General features: G+C 37.1%; 1 protein-coding gene across 3 annotated transcripts in view; it reads left to right on the top strand.

The window, feature by feature from the left end:
• Nucleotides 1-2,699: 2,699 nt before the first annotated feature.
• LOC121326361 (beta-1,4-galactosyltransferase 2-like) overlaps nucleotides 2,700-21,775 on the top strand; it is an 84,930-nt gene continuing 65,854 nt past the window's right edge. Inside the window, exons 1-3 of one of the 3 annotated variants that reach the window (XM_041269609.1) lie at nucleotides 2,702-2,774; nucleotides 11,994-12,045; nucleotides 17,952-18,340. In XM_041269609.1, the coding sequence (XP_041125543.1) occupies nucleotides 18,028-18,340 (313 nt within the window). In that variant the 5' untranslated portion in view covers nucleotides 2,702-2,774; nucleotides 11,994-12,045; nucleotides 17,952-18,027. Of the gene's footprint in view, nucleotides 2,775-11,993; nucleotides 12,046-17,717; nucleotides 18,341-21,775 lie in introns of those variants that run through there. The other 2 variants (XM_041269610.1, XM_041269608.1) reach the window with 2 other exon arrangements.

The raw sequence follows: 21,775 nt of genomic DNA, 5'->3' as shown, positions 1-21,775 counted from the left end.
TTTAGTAAAAAATCCATTGGCGACGACTAAATTGAGCGTGACATAGTACAATAAGGTTATATTTCTTTTAAGTTAAGTAGTTGCCAATATATTTATATATATATATTTATTTTTCTCCTCCCAATTTCGAATATTCAATTATTATTTAAGCTCGGCTCACCACTACCACCCCTGCGCTGACTCGGGAGCGGTGAAGACGAACACACGCTGTCGTCCGAAGCGTGTGCCGTCAGGCGACCGCTTCTTTTCGCACTGCAGACTTTCCATGCAGCCATCTCGGAGCTATAGCGTCGGAGGACAATGCAGCTCCGGGCAGCTTACAGGCGAACACCCTGGCCAACCTTGCACACGCAATTCTTAATGACACATCACCAGCTGCTGTTAAAATTGCAAAAGTTTTGACCCACACGTGTGGGTGCAAAATTTGCATTTTTATTCTTTATGGAAAACTTCCACAAGTTCACCCAGGTAAAAATAAATGGCCTTGCAGAACATGTATATGGTCTTGTTTTTTACACAAATTGCATTTCATAACATGAAAGTTTGGTATTTACAAAGTTAGTCCGTTGGAGGATTTTCTCCGAACCATGATGTCTCAAACAATATTTACTGGCATTAGGAAAGGGCATAGTAAAGTTCTACACTCATTATCAATTATTAAAAGTTCAAGTCTAAATATTGAGGATACAGTTTTATAAATGTAATCGAGAATCTAAATCAAAGTGTTTTGTAGGCAGATTAATAAATGAGTTTGACCTACAGTCATTGGAACATGTATGCAAGAAGTCCAAAATACATTTTTGTCAGTAGTCCTTAAGAAATACCTGCAGAGCCCAGATAAAGCAATAATGTCTCATCTTGTCATAAACCGCAACTGTAAACCTGCAACAAGAAAGAAATACAAACCAAAAGCTGGATCATGGAATTGACTGAAACATTTTCAAGTTGTTCGTGTTCAAGGCAGTACAAAATCCAGCCAGATGGCAACACTGTACAAGATGACCATGAATCTACTCCACACCACTATTCCCTTTCACATAAACAGCTCATAAACTCTAGAATAGACTGGATGACAATCTATTTTTGTAGAACATGCTACCTATTTTTAGGGAGAGGACTGGACTGACTGTTAAATGTATTTTTTTTTAATAAGAGCTTGATTGTGTGCACTAAATTTTACTTCTGTTTTTGTTGCAGTTATTTTTTAGGAAAGGATGCAATAGGCACAATACTGAAGCAGTTACCACTTAGTAAGAAATTATTACTTTTGCAGCACAGTTTATTAATGACATTTTAACGTTATAGATTTTTTTTTTCAACTCTTCTAGAACACTCCATGCTCATCCAAATGTTTGTTGATGTGCTGATTAATGCTGTACTTATCCTGTGGTTTCTTACACTACCGGTACTATATTTTGGCTGACTGCTTCCCCCTGTTATGGACAAAGCTTTACTCTAAAACACTGACTCCAAGTGAAAGTCACTAAGTAGGATCCGTTTCCTCTATGGCTAATGAGTTTGCATCCTGGCAGTCTTAATGAAATATTAACTGTAAAATAATTTCCTATCACATTTACACATTATTAGTTTGGACCATTTCATGAAGAAACAAATGTTCTAAGACAGCGTGGCTCACATGATGAAAGGCTTGATGACAACAGAATATAAAAATGCAGTTGAAATGATTCACAATCTCTTACATAAATGCAGTGAAGGAAATTATTTATTTATTTACTTGTTGTTAGCAAAACAAAGCTGTGGTCATTCCAATGCTTGTAAAGGTATGGTACAACATATCAAAGACTGTGCAAAGTTTCAATGGTAACTAGGGTTTTCAGAGGGGCTCCGAGTACCAGTGTTCTTTATATGGCTCTGTAAATCAGATCATACAAGCAAGCTGTCTAGTAGTCACCCTTGTGCAAAATAAATAAATGAAACAGAATATAGCGAGCAGAGCCGAGGAGCCAGAGGCACCTCTATCAAATGCCTAGAGATGGATCGATTTCAAGACAGATGGGCAAGGAACTTCAAAAGAAGAAATAGGCATATAACATCAACAATTAACCAGCTGATTCAATACAATTAACCTTCTTGCTCAGTGTCAAGAAGGTAGACAAACAAATAATTAACCACTGAAAAAACATTAATTTGATAACTTTTACAGCATAATTCTATGATAAGGCTTGTGTCATCATAATACATTGGAATTACAGGTTATTACAGTTTGAACGAAAACTTTCTAGCAAACCTATTTGCTCCCTCTTGTGATGGAATATATTAATGGGGCTGTTTGTTCCCTTTGGGTCGCCGTACTGAAAATACCTACCTCTCATTATCTCCCTTTCTACAGAAAATTATTCTAACGGGCTAGGGTGGGAAGGGGGGGGGAGGCGACACATCATAAGAATGATGTGCAATTCGATAACTGGAATATACCGTAAATATACTGGAACAGAATGGGCGGAATAGCTACTGCTTTGGACTATAGTCTGGCTATCTTTGACGCGCATTGCAACACAGGGAAAAAGATGATTAATGTAAACAATAGAAGTAAATAAATAAATAAATACACGCGAATTTGGGTGTTTGGTGCCTGAATTTTCTATGTGACTTGTTCTGCTGGGTTGCGTTGATGTTGTGAAGGCTTCGTACGGAATTGGTATATTTGTTATTTCTATTAACAGTTTTTTTTTTTTTTTTTTTTTTTTTTTTTTAAACTGAGATAGGTGGGCATAATTGATAGAATGTCTTCGGTTTGCAGCTGCTGTTTTAAGGTAAGAAAATTAATTCCATGAGAAACTTGGGGCTTTTATGTTTTATTATCAAAATTACAGCAATAATATTAATAAATAAGCCGTAGCTATAGCTTTTTTTTCTGCATGCCAAATCCTTCCAATAATTGCATTTCTCGCTCTTTAAAAAAAAAATACATCTCTAATAATTTGCATCTGATTATATTTATATACATAATATCTGGTCTATTATTTTCTGTTGATGCATAGTATAAATGACAACGTTTATTTATTTATTTATTTATTTATTTATTATTATTATTATTATTATTATTATTGTTATTATTATTATTAGTGGTCGTTGTAGTAATACCAATAAATGCATGCCTCTAACCATTTGATTACGTTTTTACCAATAATATTTTCAAACGGGTTCGTTTACAGATACATTAATGCTGTGTGATACTGATATTAGCAGTTTGCCCCAGAATAGATCCAGTGATGTTTACTGACACAGATCTAGTGTATGCTACATTTGTGTTGAATTATGTATTTTAAAAATGAAGTCTTGTTCATGTTGACTGTATACTTTGACACGAAGGTTAGTGGAATTAATCAATATATCAATTTGTTTCTTTGTTGTTCAAATTGACTAAGGCTGTTTTTTTTTTTTTTTTTTTTTTTGGTTTTGCTTTTTTAATAAAACGCAGTTTTGTGTGGTACGCACTGCTGCTGATAGCGGAAGCCACCGCAATGTTATTGGATTGAAAGCTATTTTATTACAGGATGCTTCTTAATGGCATTTGCACACAAGGCAGGGTTAGAGTGGACAATACAATATCACAGTATTAATACTACTGCGACGAATACTACATTTATTTTAGTTCTCTTTCTTTGAACATTTAATTTGCAGCCCTTTTACCGGTCATTTTATTAAAATTAGTTAAGTGTTAGGTTTGTTAGCACCCCCTTTTGTTTAGGGTGTGCTAAGTAGAATTGTATCACCCGCTGTCATATGACAGTTGGTGAAGGACCCCACACCAGCACTACTACTACTACTACTACTACTAATAATAATAATAATAATAATAATAATAATAATAATAATAATATGCATCATCATCCTTTGTTTTAAAACACCCTTACAAAGTACTACTATTATTATTATTATTATTGTCTGATCACATTTTGGGAACGCTAAATAATGTAAAACAAACAATATTATTTTTACTAGTTTTAAAAGGATAAAGAAATAACAAAACCTCAGAATAAGCATTATATTTCACAATCTCCTGAGTAAAATAGCATTTTGTACCTTTGGTGACCATATATGGCAGTTCTCGTTTAATAGTTTTTGACGTTGTTTGTTTAGAATATATGATGCAATGTTGTAGATCGTACCATGTAACTACAGTAAGTGTTGTTTAGAAAACGATTGAGTGCGAACAGCCAATCAGCTTCCAGATCTAGCGGGTTTCTATTTTGCAAAGATGCCCGCTGGAACTTTGACGTGCTTAACTGTGAATTAAATTTTAAATCAATCTGCGCATAAATACCGTCTGTTTCCCCTTAGCATTGTAATCTACAACTAATCTGATAACATAAAAAGCTACTTAAACCAAAAAAACGAGATTGGCAATTTAATGGCTACCTTGAGCGAAAAGGCAATGCATAGCAAAAGATACACCAACCACTGTATAAGAACAACTACTGTTCAGTTACTTGATGACATTGGTCTAGAGACAGGGAAAGTCCTGTCTGTGACAGGACACCGTAATAAAGGCTCAAATCGCAGCTACTGGACAGCAGAACAGCAGCAAAGACACCACTGGTCCACAATTCTATTCTGCTGGCTCCAAACAACACCCTGCCTCAAACTGCCAAACCCGTTTCAGTTCTTTCAGCCCCTGCCAGTCCACTCCCTGCCAACTTGAATGACACCCCGCCTCTAACAAGAAATTTCGAGTCTGGCTCTATACTACAACAGACTGTTCAACAATTGTACAGTTAATTTGTCTGGCAAAGTCTAGATAAATTATAATAAGAAAGAGTAAGACCCCAATAAATAAATGTTAGCCAAATAATAATGATAAAAACTGTTTTCTCTATGTGTGTCATTTTTTATTCTAGTTATGTTAGGGACTATTTTCCTCAGCGGAAGGTTACTCAGCGAAATATCAGAAGTTCAAATTAAATAAATATAGGTTGATGTGTGGTAGATGACCTACGGCTCGGGAAGCATAACACCAGTCGCAGTCATATACCCCACGGTAGAGCCCACGTCGATGGGCTGTATCGCATAAATAGGTACAAGTTAAACCATCCACTTTACCAGCCTATTCGGACAATTGAAACAGACTGGTTTAGTCTTTCTTCAATATATTGCTGATTGTTATACCACGAGTAGGCTTCTAACTAAATCGCAATTTCGCAGAAATCGTGAAATTGAGGGGTCATTGTCAAGTTCACCTATTTTAGGGGCCAATGCATACCGAACAAGTAAGGAGAGAAAAAAAAAGAAAGTTTGTTTAAATGAACTACTACACAACGCAAGAGACGCAAACTGTGTATCTTCCTTCTGTAGATAGGCTTTTTTTATTCCTTCGCCGTCCTGTGTGCACTGTACTTAAGCAAAAAAAACAAACAAACAAAACGTCCACAAATAACATTTACAAAAAAATTCTCCAAAGCGGTTAACTACTCAAATTCGAGTTTACTACTCAAATAACAAAGTTTTAATCAGCCAACCAGTGCGTCTGTATTCCTTTTCTGTGACCCGTACTATGCAGTAAGGGGTGGGACAAAGTCATTTCTGCATTGTTTTGATTTAGGATGCTAAAATCTAGTTTTCAGCATTGGAGGTAAAATAGTAGAAATGGACGACAAAGCAAATAAAGCAAAGTATGTTTCGGTGATTGATCGTGTCAAGACATTTTCCAAAGAAACTGGCAGATGGAGGTAATTGTTTTGCATATCTTAATGTGTCTTTGGAAATACGATCGATCGCTATTTAGCTTCAGAATCACGCATTAAACAAAAGAATACTACAGAGGCTGCTGAACAGAACAGAAAATAAACAGCTTTCAGAAACCAAACTGGAAAGCCAGCCCAGACAAAAAGTATTCCTGTCAGCAAGTTAAATAAGTATTACAATGATCTAGCCCAGCAACCTCGCTTCAACCTGCTGCTTACTTTTACGCAGTTGGAATTTTAGACCCAAATAGTCACATTTTCTTTGTTTTGACTCGGAAGTGATAAAATAAATTACTGGATGGGACAGATATCATGACAATGAAGATTCTGCATATATAGCCTTTATTAAAGTATGCCAGATGCCCTTGGGTAAACAAGTTTTGGGGCTGTTTCTAATTGATTTCCATATCTGTGTAACTTGGCAAAGCTTTGGCTAAACTTCCAACCAATTCAGTGGATGCAGAACATGCAGTCTCATGTATGGGCAAATCAACTGCAGGAGGATGCTGCACGCTTGCCTTTAACAAGTGACAGCGCTCCGTTTTAGTAAGGAAGCAAGTACCACTATTTTTAGGCATTCATAGTGTTCTGAAATACAGTCTACTTAGAATTATTTAATGTTTAAAGAGGTTCACAAAATCCTAATTTTATTCTGCAACCTACCCGTTTAAAATATGTAAATTTACCACGATTTAAGTAGACCCTACTTATGAGTGTATCAGCTGTCTTCTGTCATGAAATATTTTGTTTTTATACCAAATTCATTTAACATAGGGGTATTAGTATTGGTTTGCATAGTTTTTAATACGAAGCTTGCATTTTTCTGTAGGATTGCCGTCCTGAGCAGAAGGACAGTAATGGCTTTTATAAGCAAGCCCTTTTATCAGGAATTATGTTTAAAAAATATACTGTATAAAGAAACTATTGTATAAAGTCGGCCATCTAGGTTTTTGGGGTTTTAAGTTGTAAAGTACAGTTGTAACTAGCTTATAGGAAAGGCATATTCTAGCTAGCTGTGGCAAAGTGGTTTGCAGTGTGCAGGTGTAGATGTGATGTAAATACGAAACAAAAGACGGACAACAAAGTTAATGAGTCAATGCCGTTTATTTTTATAATCCCGGTCTGGCGACTGCAAAGAATAATCCTAAGAAATACACAGCAATGTGTATTGCACTGTTGCAAACGAAGGGTTTACAGTCCCAAATAATAAACGCAGTTCGAAAGAATAAGCACAGTAGAACACACACCAAGACACACACATGATCACAAGTCCAGAGTGAGTGCTAAAGTGCTCGTGGGGAAATGCAATTTATTCGTGCACAGTTGTGAAGTGTTGTCCGGGTTAGATTTTTAGACACGACAAACAAACAGAACATTCACGGTTAAATCGCAGTTCTCCTTTCTTGGTTCAGTTTAACCATAACAAGGAACAGATCACCTAGCTAAGTCCCTTTTTGTACCTTCAGTCACGCCCCCTTGGTTAGCGAGTGAAACCGTTTCTCTTCTAATCCTCGGTTGCCACACCGCTTCCCTTTAGGGGGCGATGACTTAGTGTCCCATTGCTCCGCCCCCTTTCTAGGTGGCCGACTTCCACTTAACCTTTGGAATGAATTATCCGACCATCCATTCCGGGGCACTCTGTTCCCTTTTTACACAGCGCCCTCACAAGTCGGGAGGGAGATTTATAACCAAGATTTATTCTTTCTCTGCCACATTCTTTTCTACAACAGAAGCACAATCTTCCTGTTAGGGTCTGAAATGCATTAAATGTCACCTACTGTTATGGCAAAGCCCAGATCTATTCTTCATTTTTTCAAGGCAAAATGTCAAGTTGGACCTGGTTTTTATTTATTTATTTTTTCCTTTATCACACAATCCCCAGGTTGACCCTTGGAAATGTAAATGGTTCTTTAATGCTCTGTACTACTCTATTGCCGTTGTGTCCAAGCCTGCCAGTACTTGTTTGTTTCATCATATGGCAGTTTTGACATGGGCAATACTCTGCTAACTACTACAGTGCAGTCTTTGTTGTAACTGTCTTGACAGTTTTAATGAAAGCTTGTATTAGGCCACTTCAGTTCAGTCTTATTTCAGTAGGAATTTTAAAACTTGGACCTCACCAGACAAGCAGTCTGGGAGAGCTGTAAAAACAACCAGCACAGCTCTCAGTGCTTGACACACACTTAAACAAAAAGGATGAAAAACAAATTGATCACTTTAGGCAAATGCATTCATTTGCAGCATTCCGCTTCAGTTATTTTGTAAATTCAGCCTATTATTATTATTATTATTATTATTATTATTATTATTATTATTTATTTATATTTGAAGGCTTATTTTTCATTAGAGAAAGTGTCATATAAAATATGCCTTCACTATAGAACACTAAAGACTATGAATTAGTATTAATCTGAGCATCCATCAATACTATTTGAATGCATTTACACATGGTGTATTCACTGATATTTTATACTCTGGCCCCATATCATAGGCAGAGGGAAACTGAAGGCCTTGTAGAATTGAATTAGCCAGCTCAGGGGGAATTAATTTGGCCCATATTGGAAAATGAGCAGGCCACCTGCAGCAACCTCATGCACACAGTAATGGAATTCTTTAAAGACATTTACATTTTCATAATATTTCATTTCTTACCTGTGTCCGATCATGTGTATTCTCTATCTTCCTAGTTGCTTAACTAATAACCACAAGGGGTGTGGAGCTATACTGGATTATTGTTAGAGAATAATGAAGAACACCCATGATAGGATGTTAAACAGATAAGAAACGGATTATTCTGAAATTGTACGTACAGTATAAAGTACTTTCAATATCTAGGCAGAAGGACATGGCATTAACTCATCAAGATATTAGCTTTTGTCAGAGCTCTGCCGATTCTACAGCTAAGGATATTGGCATTGAGGTACATGTGGGTGCCTCTCCAGGCAATAACTATTTAACTAGCAGATCAAAAGCATCATAAACCCGCAAGCTTGCTATCCAGGTGTTTGGAGTGCAAGTCTTATATAATATCATTTCAGACAGTAATGTGTCTGCTTGATTTTCACTTTAATAAAGGAAGACGAATTTAGTTTGCTAACAAACTAAGTTACTTCTTATTTTACAGTCTTCCTGTAGGCACTGCTTAAGTACATTACTGGAATTACCCTTTAGAATTCTACTGTCATCTAAAAAGTAACCTCAAGTAATAATGACATTTGAATGGCTGTATTTATTATTATTTTTTAAATGCTACCAGTATCTAAAAAGTGCAGTAATTTATCTTGGCACTAAAAATGTGTTTCTGGTCTTGACAGCTCAAGCTATGCTAGGGTGATTAGTACAGAACTTGGGAGAGCTCCTCTAATTGGGCTGTTGCCTCTACAGTAAAGTGAGAGGATGTGTTTCAGAATGGAAAAGCTATACAGTACATTTGAATCAATGTTGTGGCCTTGAGCACTTTGCATTTCAATTCTAATGCTATAGTATATATTTTTTCTTCTTTTTTTTTTACCATACCTTGAGTTGGAAGCATGCAGTGTATCACATGATCTCCCATTTTAATTGACATCAATACTATAATCAAAAGGAATACAAGATGAAAGCTTATTTTGCTGAAAAGGTTATGCAGTCCATTTGGATGAGAACCAGTTGATCTTCTGCCCAGCATAGTGATACCTGCCAGTCTTGCTCTGTCAGTCAACAAGTGATACAAGACTAATTGAAAGACTGGGTTGTGGGAGGGTGTCAGTCTAGACGCATATTAAAATGTGTTCTGCAGTTGCTATCTTAGTTGAATATAGCAGCATTTACTACAATGGGATCCAATTCAATATATTTTGGAAAACAAACAAGTTGAAAGTAAGTTTTATATAAAGAGTAGAATAATCTATAATTGACTTCAGTTTTACCATCTAATAAAATTATGTGTTATAGTAATTAATTCCAGATTAATATTGCACCATATTGGCTCAGGTTATTGCATTGGGCAGATTTGAGCGCTTCATTAATGTAGATGATTAGGTCACTGTGGTCATTTGGGGGAGTTTTTTTTTTTTCATCGCCATCATTATCATGTAACCAGAAGTTACCTTTGGAAATATTATATCATTGATTCATGTATCCATCATTGCACCATACCAATAAAATGAAATATGGTGAACATGAGACGTCTTTATTTGGTACACTACATATTTTTCATTCACAGTAAAGCCTAGCAAGTGTGTAATTGTACTGTAGATAACCCTGTAATGTGTGGTATTTACTCAACAGCCTTACAAATCCAGAAATATTAATCGGTATACACTAGATCAGGGATGGCATTTTTTTTTTTTTTTTTTTTTTTAATGTGTCACTGAGTGCCAAGGTTGCCAGTGATTAGTTAGAGTGGTGTCATTGATGGCTTGAATGGTGCGTGTGGGTGGTGACGTCAGGTCACAAATGATATGAATGATTTGAAGCTTGCAGCCATCAAATGTTTTTTTTTTGTTGTTTTTTTTTAAAGATCATTATTAAAAACAAGAGTCTGGTTTTGATACTTCCTCACTGCCCTTTCAAGGAATTCTTTCCTTTCACTCTCATTAAATTTTGCAATATTTTTGTGGTTGGTGTCGAAATGGCGCTTTACACTTGAGAATCGAATAAACAACACTTTCATTACAAATAACGCTTACCCTTTACTGTCAATCTTTCCAAACGTTTCTGTCCCGCCCTCCTGTCGGTCTGAGGTTAAGCTTTTTTGATTGTGCTCATTTTCTTAAACTTCGCTTCACTTTTCAGTTAACAGATGAATTTTTTTTTTTTTTTTCAAAAGCACGGTGAAACAAGTTGTCTTGCTATCTGCCCAGGACAGGTCTCTATACAGCAGCAGCATGAACAGCTATCCCACTATTGGAGATATTTGCTGGGTGTCATACCTAACAAAAAATGTCCACAATTAATATTGCCCACCACATTTTGACCCACTTATATCGTAACTGCCAGGCCAAACATACACTCTGTCTTCAACTCCATCCTACTCCTTTATCATTTGCTGGGCACTTAATGTTGGTCTCCCCTCACCTCCCATAATTTCCACTCATCCCTGAGAACTTGAGGTCTGCTCTAAGCAATTCCCTTACATTCCCCGTTCCCTGTCCCTTAGTACATTGCACATTCTAATCTACACTTGCATGCTATTCTTGCTGGAGTCAGCTGGCAACTTGTGGCCAGAGAGCGTGGCTCTGGTGGAAGACACACACAGACACACCCCTGGCCTGATTTGTGATCTTCCTGTCAATCTAAATGGATCAACAGCACTTCATATTGCAGCCAAGAACTGTGAGTCTTAGCGGCTGCCTTCGTGATGTACAGCCGTGCTCTGATTGACACTGCTATCGATTCAGCCCAATTCCTCTCTTCCATTATAAAACAGGCGCTGTGCTTAGAAAGCTGGCTGTGTTTACCACCAGGTGCATGGTACAATAACTGTGCTTGTAATGCCACTGTAGAAACATTCATGGTCTCATTAATTTGCTGCCTGCTGTTGTTGGAGGTATAGGAGGTTGCACACTGTTGCAACAGCTGGGACTAACGGACATTGTGCCACTTATATCAATCTGCCTATGTTTTCAATCTACCTGTGTTATCAATCTACCTGTGTTAAGTGTCATATTCCTGTATCGAAATTATTCATTAAAAAGACCAATCTGAAAAATAAATCCTACTTTTTCAGATATTATTGAACTGTAGCGTATTTTATAGGGGGTTTTCAATGCATCTGTAAAAAAATTAATAAAAATAACATATGGAAGAATAGCTGCAGAGTGCAATCAGAATATCTGTTTAATTACCCTGTAACTTGAAATGATAGCAGTCACAATAAAGTTCTACTGATGCTACTGTGCAGTTACTGTACACTGTAATTCTATATACTGTACATCTTAAATTGTACTAATAACTGTCTTAACATTTTAGTAATGGTGGGGTTAATGCATAGTTTAAAAATAGGTTTCTAGCACCGAGCAGTACCCATATGTAAAAGCACAAAGATAATAAATTAATAAATAAATAAATAAAACAACTTCTTGACATTTTATGATTCAGAGCATTGATCTAGTGTAGTAAGTGGTTTATGATGGCTTGCCAAGACTAATGTGTATTAGCCCATCCACACACAGGACACTGAGCATGTATTGCAGCTCACAGTTTAACGCCTGGTGCAGGCAATATATTACTAGCATCGGCTATTGATTATTATCAGCTCTCCTGGAAGGAATGCTTATTTTTTTCTATCTGTTTCTTTTCTTTCAGTTGTAACAGATATTAGATTGTATTGCAGGGACTCTGGAAAAGGCCATCTCAGGTTAGTGGAAACTTTGTTGTTATTGTTTGGGCAAGTACAGTCGTGGAATTTCAGCCTGGGTGAAGTGAACAGCAGTTTACTCCATGACACTCATACCCAGACTCTCAGGGCCTGGTTTTGAAGAAACACATTAAAATGAAAACGTAAGGGTAAAGTGCTTTACCTTTGCACTGGAGTGAGCCACCTCTTTAAAGTGCTACAACCTGCAACATGTACAATAAAGAGACTGTTACCTCTGCTTTGTTCTCTGTATATGTTTGTTACTATTAAGATCCGCCCTTAATAAATGTGAGTTTCAGGATCCGTGAAAGGTACTGAAATAAAATTGTTGACTTTAGGTAATAAATAAGTGGGGAGCAGCGGCACCTCACCACAACAAAGTACCGGGTCACAAATAGCTGATCAGATGACAGGATATTTTGTAAATATCCTATGTATGGAATACCAGGTGATAAATAATAATAGTGATTATTGTGATAATCTTTGTAATCCCTCAGCTCCAGTCTATTAAAATGTTACTGTGAAAACTGCAAAGCAAATTGTACTTCTCTTGGAGAGATAAAGCCTCAAACCCTGCCCTATACAACAGCAATGCTGACTGGTTCGTTAAACTGTCTTTCTTTTTCAAAGCTGTCACCCTCACTCCTAACAAGCATCTCAAATATTGGTATTTCTCTAAAGCTGAAAAGAATCAATTAAGTGTAGACTTTTTTTTTTTTCTACTAACATAGAAAAATATAAATTGCACATTCATGCAACATGAACTCAATGATACAGTACAATGAAGACAGACTGTGAGCTGGTGGTTAGAGCTGTGGATCAAAGGGTTAGGGTAGCATTTACTGGTGATGGTGTCAGCCAATGGTGTTGTATAAAAAAAATAAAAAAAATATTTTTCAATTACAAGCAACCACTCCACACATGTCCAGTGATTCTATTAAGGGAAAATATCAAACACTTTGCTTGGTTGTCTTTTTCTTCTTCTGCCCCTTTTATAAAGGTGTGGTGCCCCATTAAGTGAGCATGTAATGAAGAAAATGATTTATTGAGGTTGGAATTGTTCACTTAATATTCTTTGAAGCTTTGGGTGAGAGATTTAGTGCTTTAAAGAAAACATAGTGTATTTGATTTTTTTTTTTTTTTTTTTTTTTTAAATGTTGAAATCACTATCTTGACTCAAAACCTCTAGATCCTTCTCGTGCTTTATGGCAAAAATATACCATTTGAAAAACTGTATGTGTTGTTTTTCTGCCAACACATAGTAAAAGCATAATTTTGTTCAGAACTGTGCATTGCAGGGTCTTACATGTGGCATTATCAGTAATGGACACCTTTAGGCCAGTAATGACCATAATGCCCTCCAAAATAATGGTATTGGTATATTATAAAAGACAAGGAAAAGGCTGGAAATACAAGTGATGTCTTTTGACTTTCCAGGGACGAGGTACAGGGTTGGGTTTTTAACCACTCTCTCTTTATGCTCCTAACACAGTACGTTATTGGTATTGATCGACTTTTTCTTTTGTAGTAGACATAATATTTTTATTATTTAAATGCATTTAGGATACATCCATTAATGCAGCAAAACAAACATTAACTTTTGTAGTATACCTTAGTTCTCGAAGATTGCAGCAACCCACAGCATACTCTATACAGTAATCCGTCACGTATCCACCCATCACATATCAGCCCTAACCATTTATCCACCATGTTCAAGCTATTCAGCAACATTAGTTTATTATTGAACAGAGAGGATTAGTTCAGAGATTGTAGATCCTACCAAAGTTTCCATACACTGTGTTGTATGTACTCTGTGCGCTACCATTGCTGGTAGTGTGTTTATCAACTTCAACCTCCATCTCGATCTCCTGCCTGTCACTCAGCAGCAAATTCACCCCCCAGTCACAAGCATTAATAACCTGAATCCTCATAAACAAGGGATTTAGGAGAGCTCCCTAATAAAAGCTGAATATCAAAACAATAATTGTGTGAATATAGCAATTGTTACAGCTGTGTATAATTGTGTTTAAAACACAATTAATTTGTCCGAATTTGTATATATCCACCCTTACTCTGGTCCCACTGCAGTGGGATACACAACGGCTTTCCAAACACAGCAGGCCTTGTTAAAGTATACATTGATTTGACTTTCATCCTTAACTCCATCCACTTACTCACAACAAGTACAGGCACATAAAAAACAGTGTAAAGGAAAGTGATTTCAGCCATGCTAAGGTGGTATATACTGTATAAGAAAGTGATTTTCCGCTAAACAATAAACAATAAAGGCTGTTTTAGAGATTTCATGCTTTGTTTATCAAGACTATAACCCCTCCCCCAGATGCTCTAACATCTAAACATGTTAACCCTTTTGACTAATACAGTGCTCCATATCATTTAGTGCCTCATGAGTGGCAGAACAAGAAGGGTCTGTTTCACAGCTAGGCCGTGGATCTGCAATCTATTCCTGTGTACACCCCGCAGATCGTCTCGTGCAGAGAGTTTAAACAGCATGGTCCCATACAGCTGCTTGGGGTTCATCCCTATTGGTCTGGAACATGATCATTTTCTGAAGTGCACCTCAATAGATATTCACAGTGTCCAGAAGAGATATATTAGCGACAGAGAGGTCTGTACAGTTTTTACATCTTTTCAATTTAATTAACTGCACATAAGGCAGAGTACAAAAGTTTTTTTTTATATTTTTTTTACAGGATACTCATCAAAATATTTTGTCTAAATGTCTAAAAACCTATCTAGTTGTATCAAAACTAGGATCAGCGTGCTTAACAGGGATCCTGTGTTGTGTCCTACCAGTTTCAGTTCTCTCAGCACTCATGTTCTCTTTTAAAAGAAAGTGAACAAACTTTCCACTTAGTAAACCTGTCCCAATATGTTAATCTTTATAGTGAATCCACAGGGTATCAGGCAGCAGAAACTGTACTATCGGCTCCATATGGATTCTTGTTACAGAACGCTGGAGATGTTTGTCACAGGGGATGCGTTCTGGCTCTAAAATCTAAAATGCAGCTGGCCTTTACGGTATCTTGTTCTATCAAACAGGGATGTCAATCTCATTCTGTCTGCCTCTTGGCTGAACGTAAATGAATTAGGCTCTGTCTGATTGAAATATTGCTTGAATGCTATTCAAATTTGAACATACGAGGCGTATACTTTGCCAACATTTTCTTCACAGTTTGTTGGATGCATTTCCATGTAAATGCAGGAGCCAATTCTCTCCGTCTGTTTCCGTCACTGAGTAGTCTTCACAGACGTTGATATGAAAAGTGCTAGATTTAAAGAGGGGTCTGGTGCATGGCGATGTGCACTGCGCGATTTTCATTTTAATTCGGCTTTGATCACATTAAGTTATTTTTTTTTATCTCAATGGGCAGGTGTTCACATCATAGAATCATAGCACACGTCAGGATTTGGCACAAATGACTGAAAGAGACACAGAACTGAAAGGCAGGTCACTTGTTCAGATCTTGAGTTGCTTACTGGCCTATGTTCAGTCCTCCTGGCACAATGAATATTCCATAATACTGCAGCTCTGATTTTCCTATGGATGATAAACCTTTTGTGTCATTGCAGGCTAAGTACAGTATATTGATTGCAACCACACTGGAAGGTTGTGACTTAATATTGATGTGTTTACACTGCTTATAAATGCTACGTATTGACTCATCTGTTAATAGCTCTGCCCTCCAGGAATAAAAGCATTTGGTTATTTCTAGGGTTTTTATACAGTTCAATGAAAGGAAAAATATATGAACCCCATCTGTTGCTTCATCCATATGTTACACACACATTTTTACAAGTAGGTATGAGAATCTATTTTTCTAAGATACTGATAGATCTAATTTTGTCTTTACAGTAGTGACAGGGCATATCAAAATGCATTTTCATTTTCATTTTTTCCATATTTCATTTGAGTCATTTTTTTAAAGAGGCTTTTTTTTTTTTTTTTGTCCATAAGAATATTTGATCTTCTCACAATAATATTTCCTACTTGGTAAAGAAGTAAACAATGTCATCAATCTCGAGAGACAGAAACAGATGCTAAAATCATCTCAACCAGGCAAAAGATTGTTACTGCACAGAGGAATCCTCCTGTCTGCTGTTATGTCACACTTACATTAGTGTTTGCACATGCAAAGGATGCAGCTCATGGTGATCTCCATTATGAAACTAATGCTGATTTCTAAATGTACTGCTTGTATGGGGGGGGGGGGTGCGTTACTAATAAACTTTTTTTTTACTTTAATAGTTTGCTTTTGTTTCTAGAAAGGTTCTGAGGTAACTTCAGATATCTATGGAAAGCAGTGTCTGTTTATTTTAATCTGTAATTCTAATTAATAATAATAATAACTTTATTTTGTGTAGTGCCCTTAAAAGCAGTCATCTCAGAGCACTTCGCAATTAATAGTACTGCAATAAATAAACAGATTATGCATAAAAGAAACACAAGGAAATAAAACAATCATAAAAATCATAAAAAAGTCTTTAAATTAACTTTAAAAACACTCAAAGAATCCCTGATCTCTAGTGGAATAGAGTTCCATAATTTGGGGGCATAGCAACAGAAGGCCCTGTCACCCATAGAGCCCAGGCGAGCAGGCGGGACACACATCAGTCTGAGATCAGCAGAGCGGAGGTTGCGAGTGGGAGTGTAAAAATGTAAAAGATCAGACAGATAAGTCAGAGCTAGCCCATGAAGAGCATTATGTCAGCAATAAAATGTTTTAATCAATTCTAAACTTGATAGGCAGCCAGTGCAAGGCCTCCAAGACAGGAGTGATGTAATCACTTGAGCGGGACCGAGACAAAATTCTGGCTGCAGAATTTTGAACAAATTGAATTTTAGTGAGGATGCTATTAGACACCCCAGCGAGCAGGGCGTTACAGTAATCTATCCCTGAGAAAACAAAAGCATGAACCAGTTTTTCAGCTGCAGGTAGAGAAAGCAATATATCTGGCAATATTTCTAAAGTAAAAAAAAAAGAAACCTTGACAATATTCAGCACATGCGATTCAAAATGAATGTCATTTTGCCTGATTTTTTTTTTTATTATTGAAGATATTGACGCAGCACATGATATACATGGATAATTTAAGACATCAATTAAGGACGTAGGACTTTTAAACAAGTTTTGAAGAAATCAGCACAGCGCTGTGTACTCAAGAATGTATTGTCTACACATACAGGGTATAGACTATAATACACTTTGAGACAGGTGTATAAATGCTGACTGTCTGTGGATGAAGGATATGTTGCATGTTCTGACTACTTGTTACTAAATATATTGATATCTCAAGACAATCGTTTATCTTCAAATATATGACAATGATTTGAATTAGCAATCCATCCCACATGTGCAGTGGCAATAATATTATAATCTCTTTACTATTAATAACCTACCCCCAGTCATTCTGCATGTATTCATTATCCCATGGCTGTTGGTCATTATATGTATAATGTATAGTCATCTTTGTAAATCTGTCATTAAAGTTCCCTTCCTGCACTCACCATTGATGTCCTAGTGGTCCTTTAGAGTCTCCTCAAATCAACCTACTTTAAAATCAGTAGGGAATTTAAGCAAAACCACTAGGGAGATTTAACATGCAAGCATGAAATTAATATATTACAGGTGTGTGTGTGTGTTGCAGAGGTGCCTTGAATCTGTATGCTTAGTTTTCAGAGCCCTTAATACCTAACTATCAAAAAACGTGTATATTCACAGTCTATATGAAAGAATAGACGGCTTGCGATAAAATCCCTGAACTATAAAAAAAAAAAAAAAAAAAAAAAGTTACAAATAAACTAAGATGCGTCTGGAGAAGGGGATTATTAGAACCATGATGCTGTAAGGGGTAGGAATGAAACCCTGTTCTGTACTCCCCAGGTTCTGCGCAGACCCTGAGAATCCCTGCAACGAAGGGAGCGGATGCTCATCCCTGTGCCCCGAGCGCGTCTTGAAAATGACCAGATTGATGTTGGGCAGGACGCTGGAAAGGATCTGCAAGGCCGTCCTCCTACTCTGTCTCGTGCACTTCCTCATTATGATGATTCTGTACTTTGACGTCTACAGCCAGCGCTTTGACATCTTCAGTCGCTTCAGTGGGCGCAACTTCTCACGGACACATCACTATTACAACCTCTCGCGTCCCAATGGCACTTTTCCCACCTACCTGGCTGCAGGGGACCACTTCCTGCCCAGCACCAAGCCCGAAACTAACTACACGCCCTCCATCAAGCCTGTACCGCCATGCCCTGAAGTGCCACCTGGGTTAGGTAGGATCCTTGTTTCTTTTACCTTTAAACACATGCGGAAGCTATTACTTTGTGTTTTGCATCTATGAGGAGCAGTGCAACTGCATTATGAAAACATCTCTGTGTTGGTATTATATGCACACAGTGCTCTACATGCACCACATTTGTATGTTTCTTAACATAAATTACTTCATTGATTGATACATGCTGTATACCAGTAGATAAAAAAAAAAAAGAAGCTTTTGCTTTTCATTAGAATGAACTTCACCAAGAGAAAATACACCCCACTCATTATGAAAATCTTTTAAAGTCAAGCATTCTTGCTGCTGGATAATGAGGTGCACGTTATAATGAGGCTATTTTATCAGCCATTAATATGCCTGGGAGCTAGGTTGCTGTAGCCCTAAACCAGGGAGCCTCATAATGAGCTTGGAGTGTGCTTGTTCTTCGATGTCTCTGCTGCTAGGAGTGTAGGGTGAGTTATGTGAGACTGCTTGAAATCTAGCCTGCACTACAGTAAGCTGATGATTTTTGCTGTATTGCCCTTTGTAGCCCCCACAGAGTTGGTGAAAAAATATGATACAACAAAATCAATTTACCTGAAATAAACAATTCCAGAAGTAAGTTTTTTTTTTGTTTGTATATAAAATCCCATTGCCTTTCATTGCATGGTTTTCCAGCTGTTTGTTCTCTGAGGGAGACTCTGAGTGTTTACTTTGAGTATGCAAGAGACATACCTGTATCTGCAAGCAGAGTCCCTACTGAGGTTAATGAAACACATAATAATATAAAAACAGTCATATTCAGGCATATGGGCAAATCCAAATCCAGGATTCCAACCTATCCACATCACAGTTCAGCACAGTACAATTAAACAGTTTCTGTTCAAAAGCCCGAAGTTCAATAGCAGGACTGATGCTTTAGGTGAGACTCGCATACTGTACTATAACACCACATATATGGTAGTATGTCTTGTTCCTGACTATTCCCAGTCCCAGTACAGCATTATCCACTTGTGAGCACTAAATGTACCTTTCAATACTGCCTCATTCCTAGTTATGTCAATATGTTATTGATAAACATTTCAACAATAACCATCCCATTGAGATGCTGAGGAATTAAATTTAAGGAAAAATGATACTCCAGTGAAAGTGTCAAAGTCCTTGAAATATAGTGTAATTATCATGAGTTAAGTATCATGCAAAAGGCACATAGAAACAGCTAACTGGCATGTTTACACGCAGGAGTTTGTTCTTAAAACTGTAACAATCACAAGCACCCTTTTAGTTTTATTTTAATAAGCCATACATTTCTATAAGAGGTCTGTTGATGTAATGTCAGAAAGCTTTTTCTCTAATCCATGCCAAATTGCATCGCTTGTACTTGTGGAATGGAGAACGCCAAATAGCAGGTGGCAAAACTTAATGAAGGGTTATAACGTATTTTTTGCAAGCTTTGTAACATGTCAGTCTGTCAACAGCAACTTTAATGCATACAGGAGTTGTGAGCTTATTAAACTGAAATTTTCTGTTGTTTTCTTTCTGTGCTAATACATCTGATACATCTGATGTAAGAAAGTACTACTGTGGGCAGCTGCTTAACAACAATTTTTAAATTAATTTCATACCCGAGCACCAGAATGGATTAAAGTCAAAGGTTCATATCCTTGTCTTTAGAACCACTGATTCTTTGCCACAAACCAGCCTAATAATATTTGTAATTAGTATTACCTAGTGGCCCTTTCTTGCATCAGTTGTGTCTTATTAAGAAGCTTCTAGTCCCTCCTGAGGATATATTTCTTGTTTGCTGATTCAGACAAAGAGGTTCGTATCCTAGTCTCTCACCCTGTGATGTACTTGGCAGGGAGGTCTGTGTTGGAAGGTAGCGTGCTGAAAAAGGCTACACTAATAAATGTCTACACACTCCTGAAGTCTGTTTCCAGTTTAATTTAATGAAGATAATGTGATTGTCACAACATGTTACAATGCTGTGGTTTACATGTAGTTTAGAAACTCAAAGTTCTCTCTCTGAATGTGACGTAGTGCTCTCATAACTCACATTCCTCACGCTATGGGAACTGAAACAGTTAATTGTAGCTTTAGTGAAAATATGTAGACACCACCAAGAGAACGTTAATGAAAATGCTTTCTGAGCCTGTTTGCCTTTCTAATGTACGTTTTAAGGCATTGTTTGTTGTTAAGAGCGCCACACAACAAACGTTACCCCCAAGCTCACTCCGCTGTATGTATTAATAATTATGTTAAATCCTGTTTTATTTATCAAGTTTTTATATTAATGTTTATTTTATGATGTTACTTCTTTTTGGCATTTGGGGAACCTGGATTTTGTGGCTTGTTTGAGTGATGTGTATTATATAAATAACAAAATACCCCCCCCCCCCCCCCCCCCCCCCCCCCCCCCCCCCCCCACTGTCTTGCAGACCCCCCCCCCCCCCCCCCCCCCCCCCCCCCCCCCCCCCCCCCCCCCCCCCTAGCCTATTCAGTGAATCTTTTGTTCTGATGCAGGATCAGCCATGTTTCTTCTGTAAAACAGTCTTTTAATGCTTCTTTTTTTTATTAAGATTTGCTGAAATTCAAGTGCCTAACAACTAACTTGTTCCTTAAAATAAAAAAAAGTGAATGTTACAAAACAAACAAACAAAAAAAAAACCTGCCTCTAATTTTGAAACCAAAGGAGGGATTGTATACTGACATCTCTAGATAACAAAAGAACAGCAAGGCTGGATGCAAATCGATACACCGAGGCTGGGTTTATTTAAAAGCTTATTTTCTGAAAACCTTGTTCTTTTCCTTTTTGTGGCTAAGGTTGGGTAATCCCTTTGTATTGCCTTTATTTTCTTGATATACTACATATGGAGGGGGGAGTTTAATAAAAATAGAATGTCTTCATTGTTGCTAGAAGGAGATTAAGATCTCACAAACAAAGCCTCTGCTTTTATATATTTCTGTTTGGGCATATTTATGATGGCAGGAGGGAGTTCATCAGGTCATGGGCCCAGGACTAATATTAATACCTTTTTGAGTCTTGTAAGGGTTAGCCTAAATGAGACATGTGAAACTAAAATTAAATGGAAATCTGTAAAATCAGTTTAATATTAAACAAAACAAACCGGTAGGTGATAATAACCCCCAGAACACTTAAATAATGTTTTTATATACCGGTAATACTACAGGTAGTCTAATGGCTTTATCAGATGAACCCAAAAATATAACATTTTATCTGCATTTCAGAATTGTTAATAATATAACATTTTAAACCTGACTAAAATAACATTGTTTCCTTTGTGTTATGAGAAACCATTTTGAATACTGTCATTAGATAATCATAAACATGGCATCTTGCAACTGAAATAAAGCTGCATGTGATTTAATTGGTCTTAACAAACAGAAAGCTGTGCCTACACTCTCATTATCTGCCAGCGGGCCTCTCTTATAT

The sequence above is a fragment of the Polyodon spathula genome, chromosome 14 (assembly GCF_017654505.1).
Source record: "Polyodon spathula isolate WHYD16114869_AA chromosome 14, ASM1765450v1, whole genome shotgun sequence".
NCBI lineage: Eukaryota > Metazoa > Chordata > Actinopteri > Acipenseriformes > Polyodontidae > Polyodon > Polyodon spathula.
This window is presented reverse-complemented; position numbering and strand designations above follow the sequence as displayed.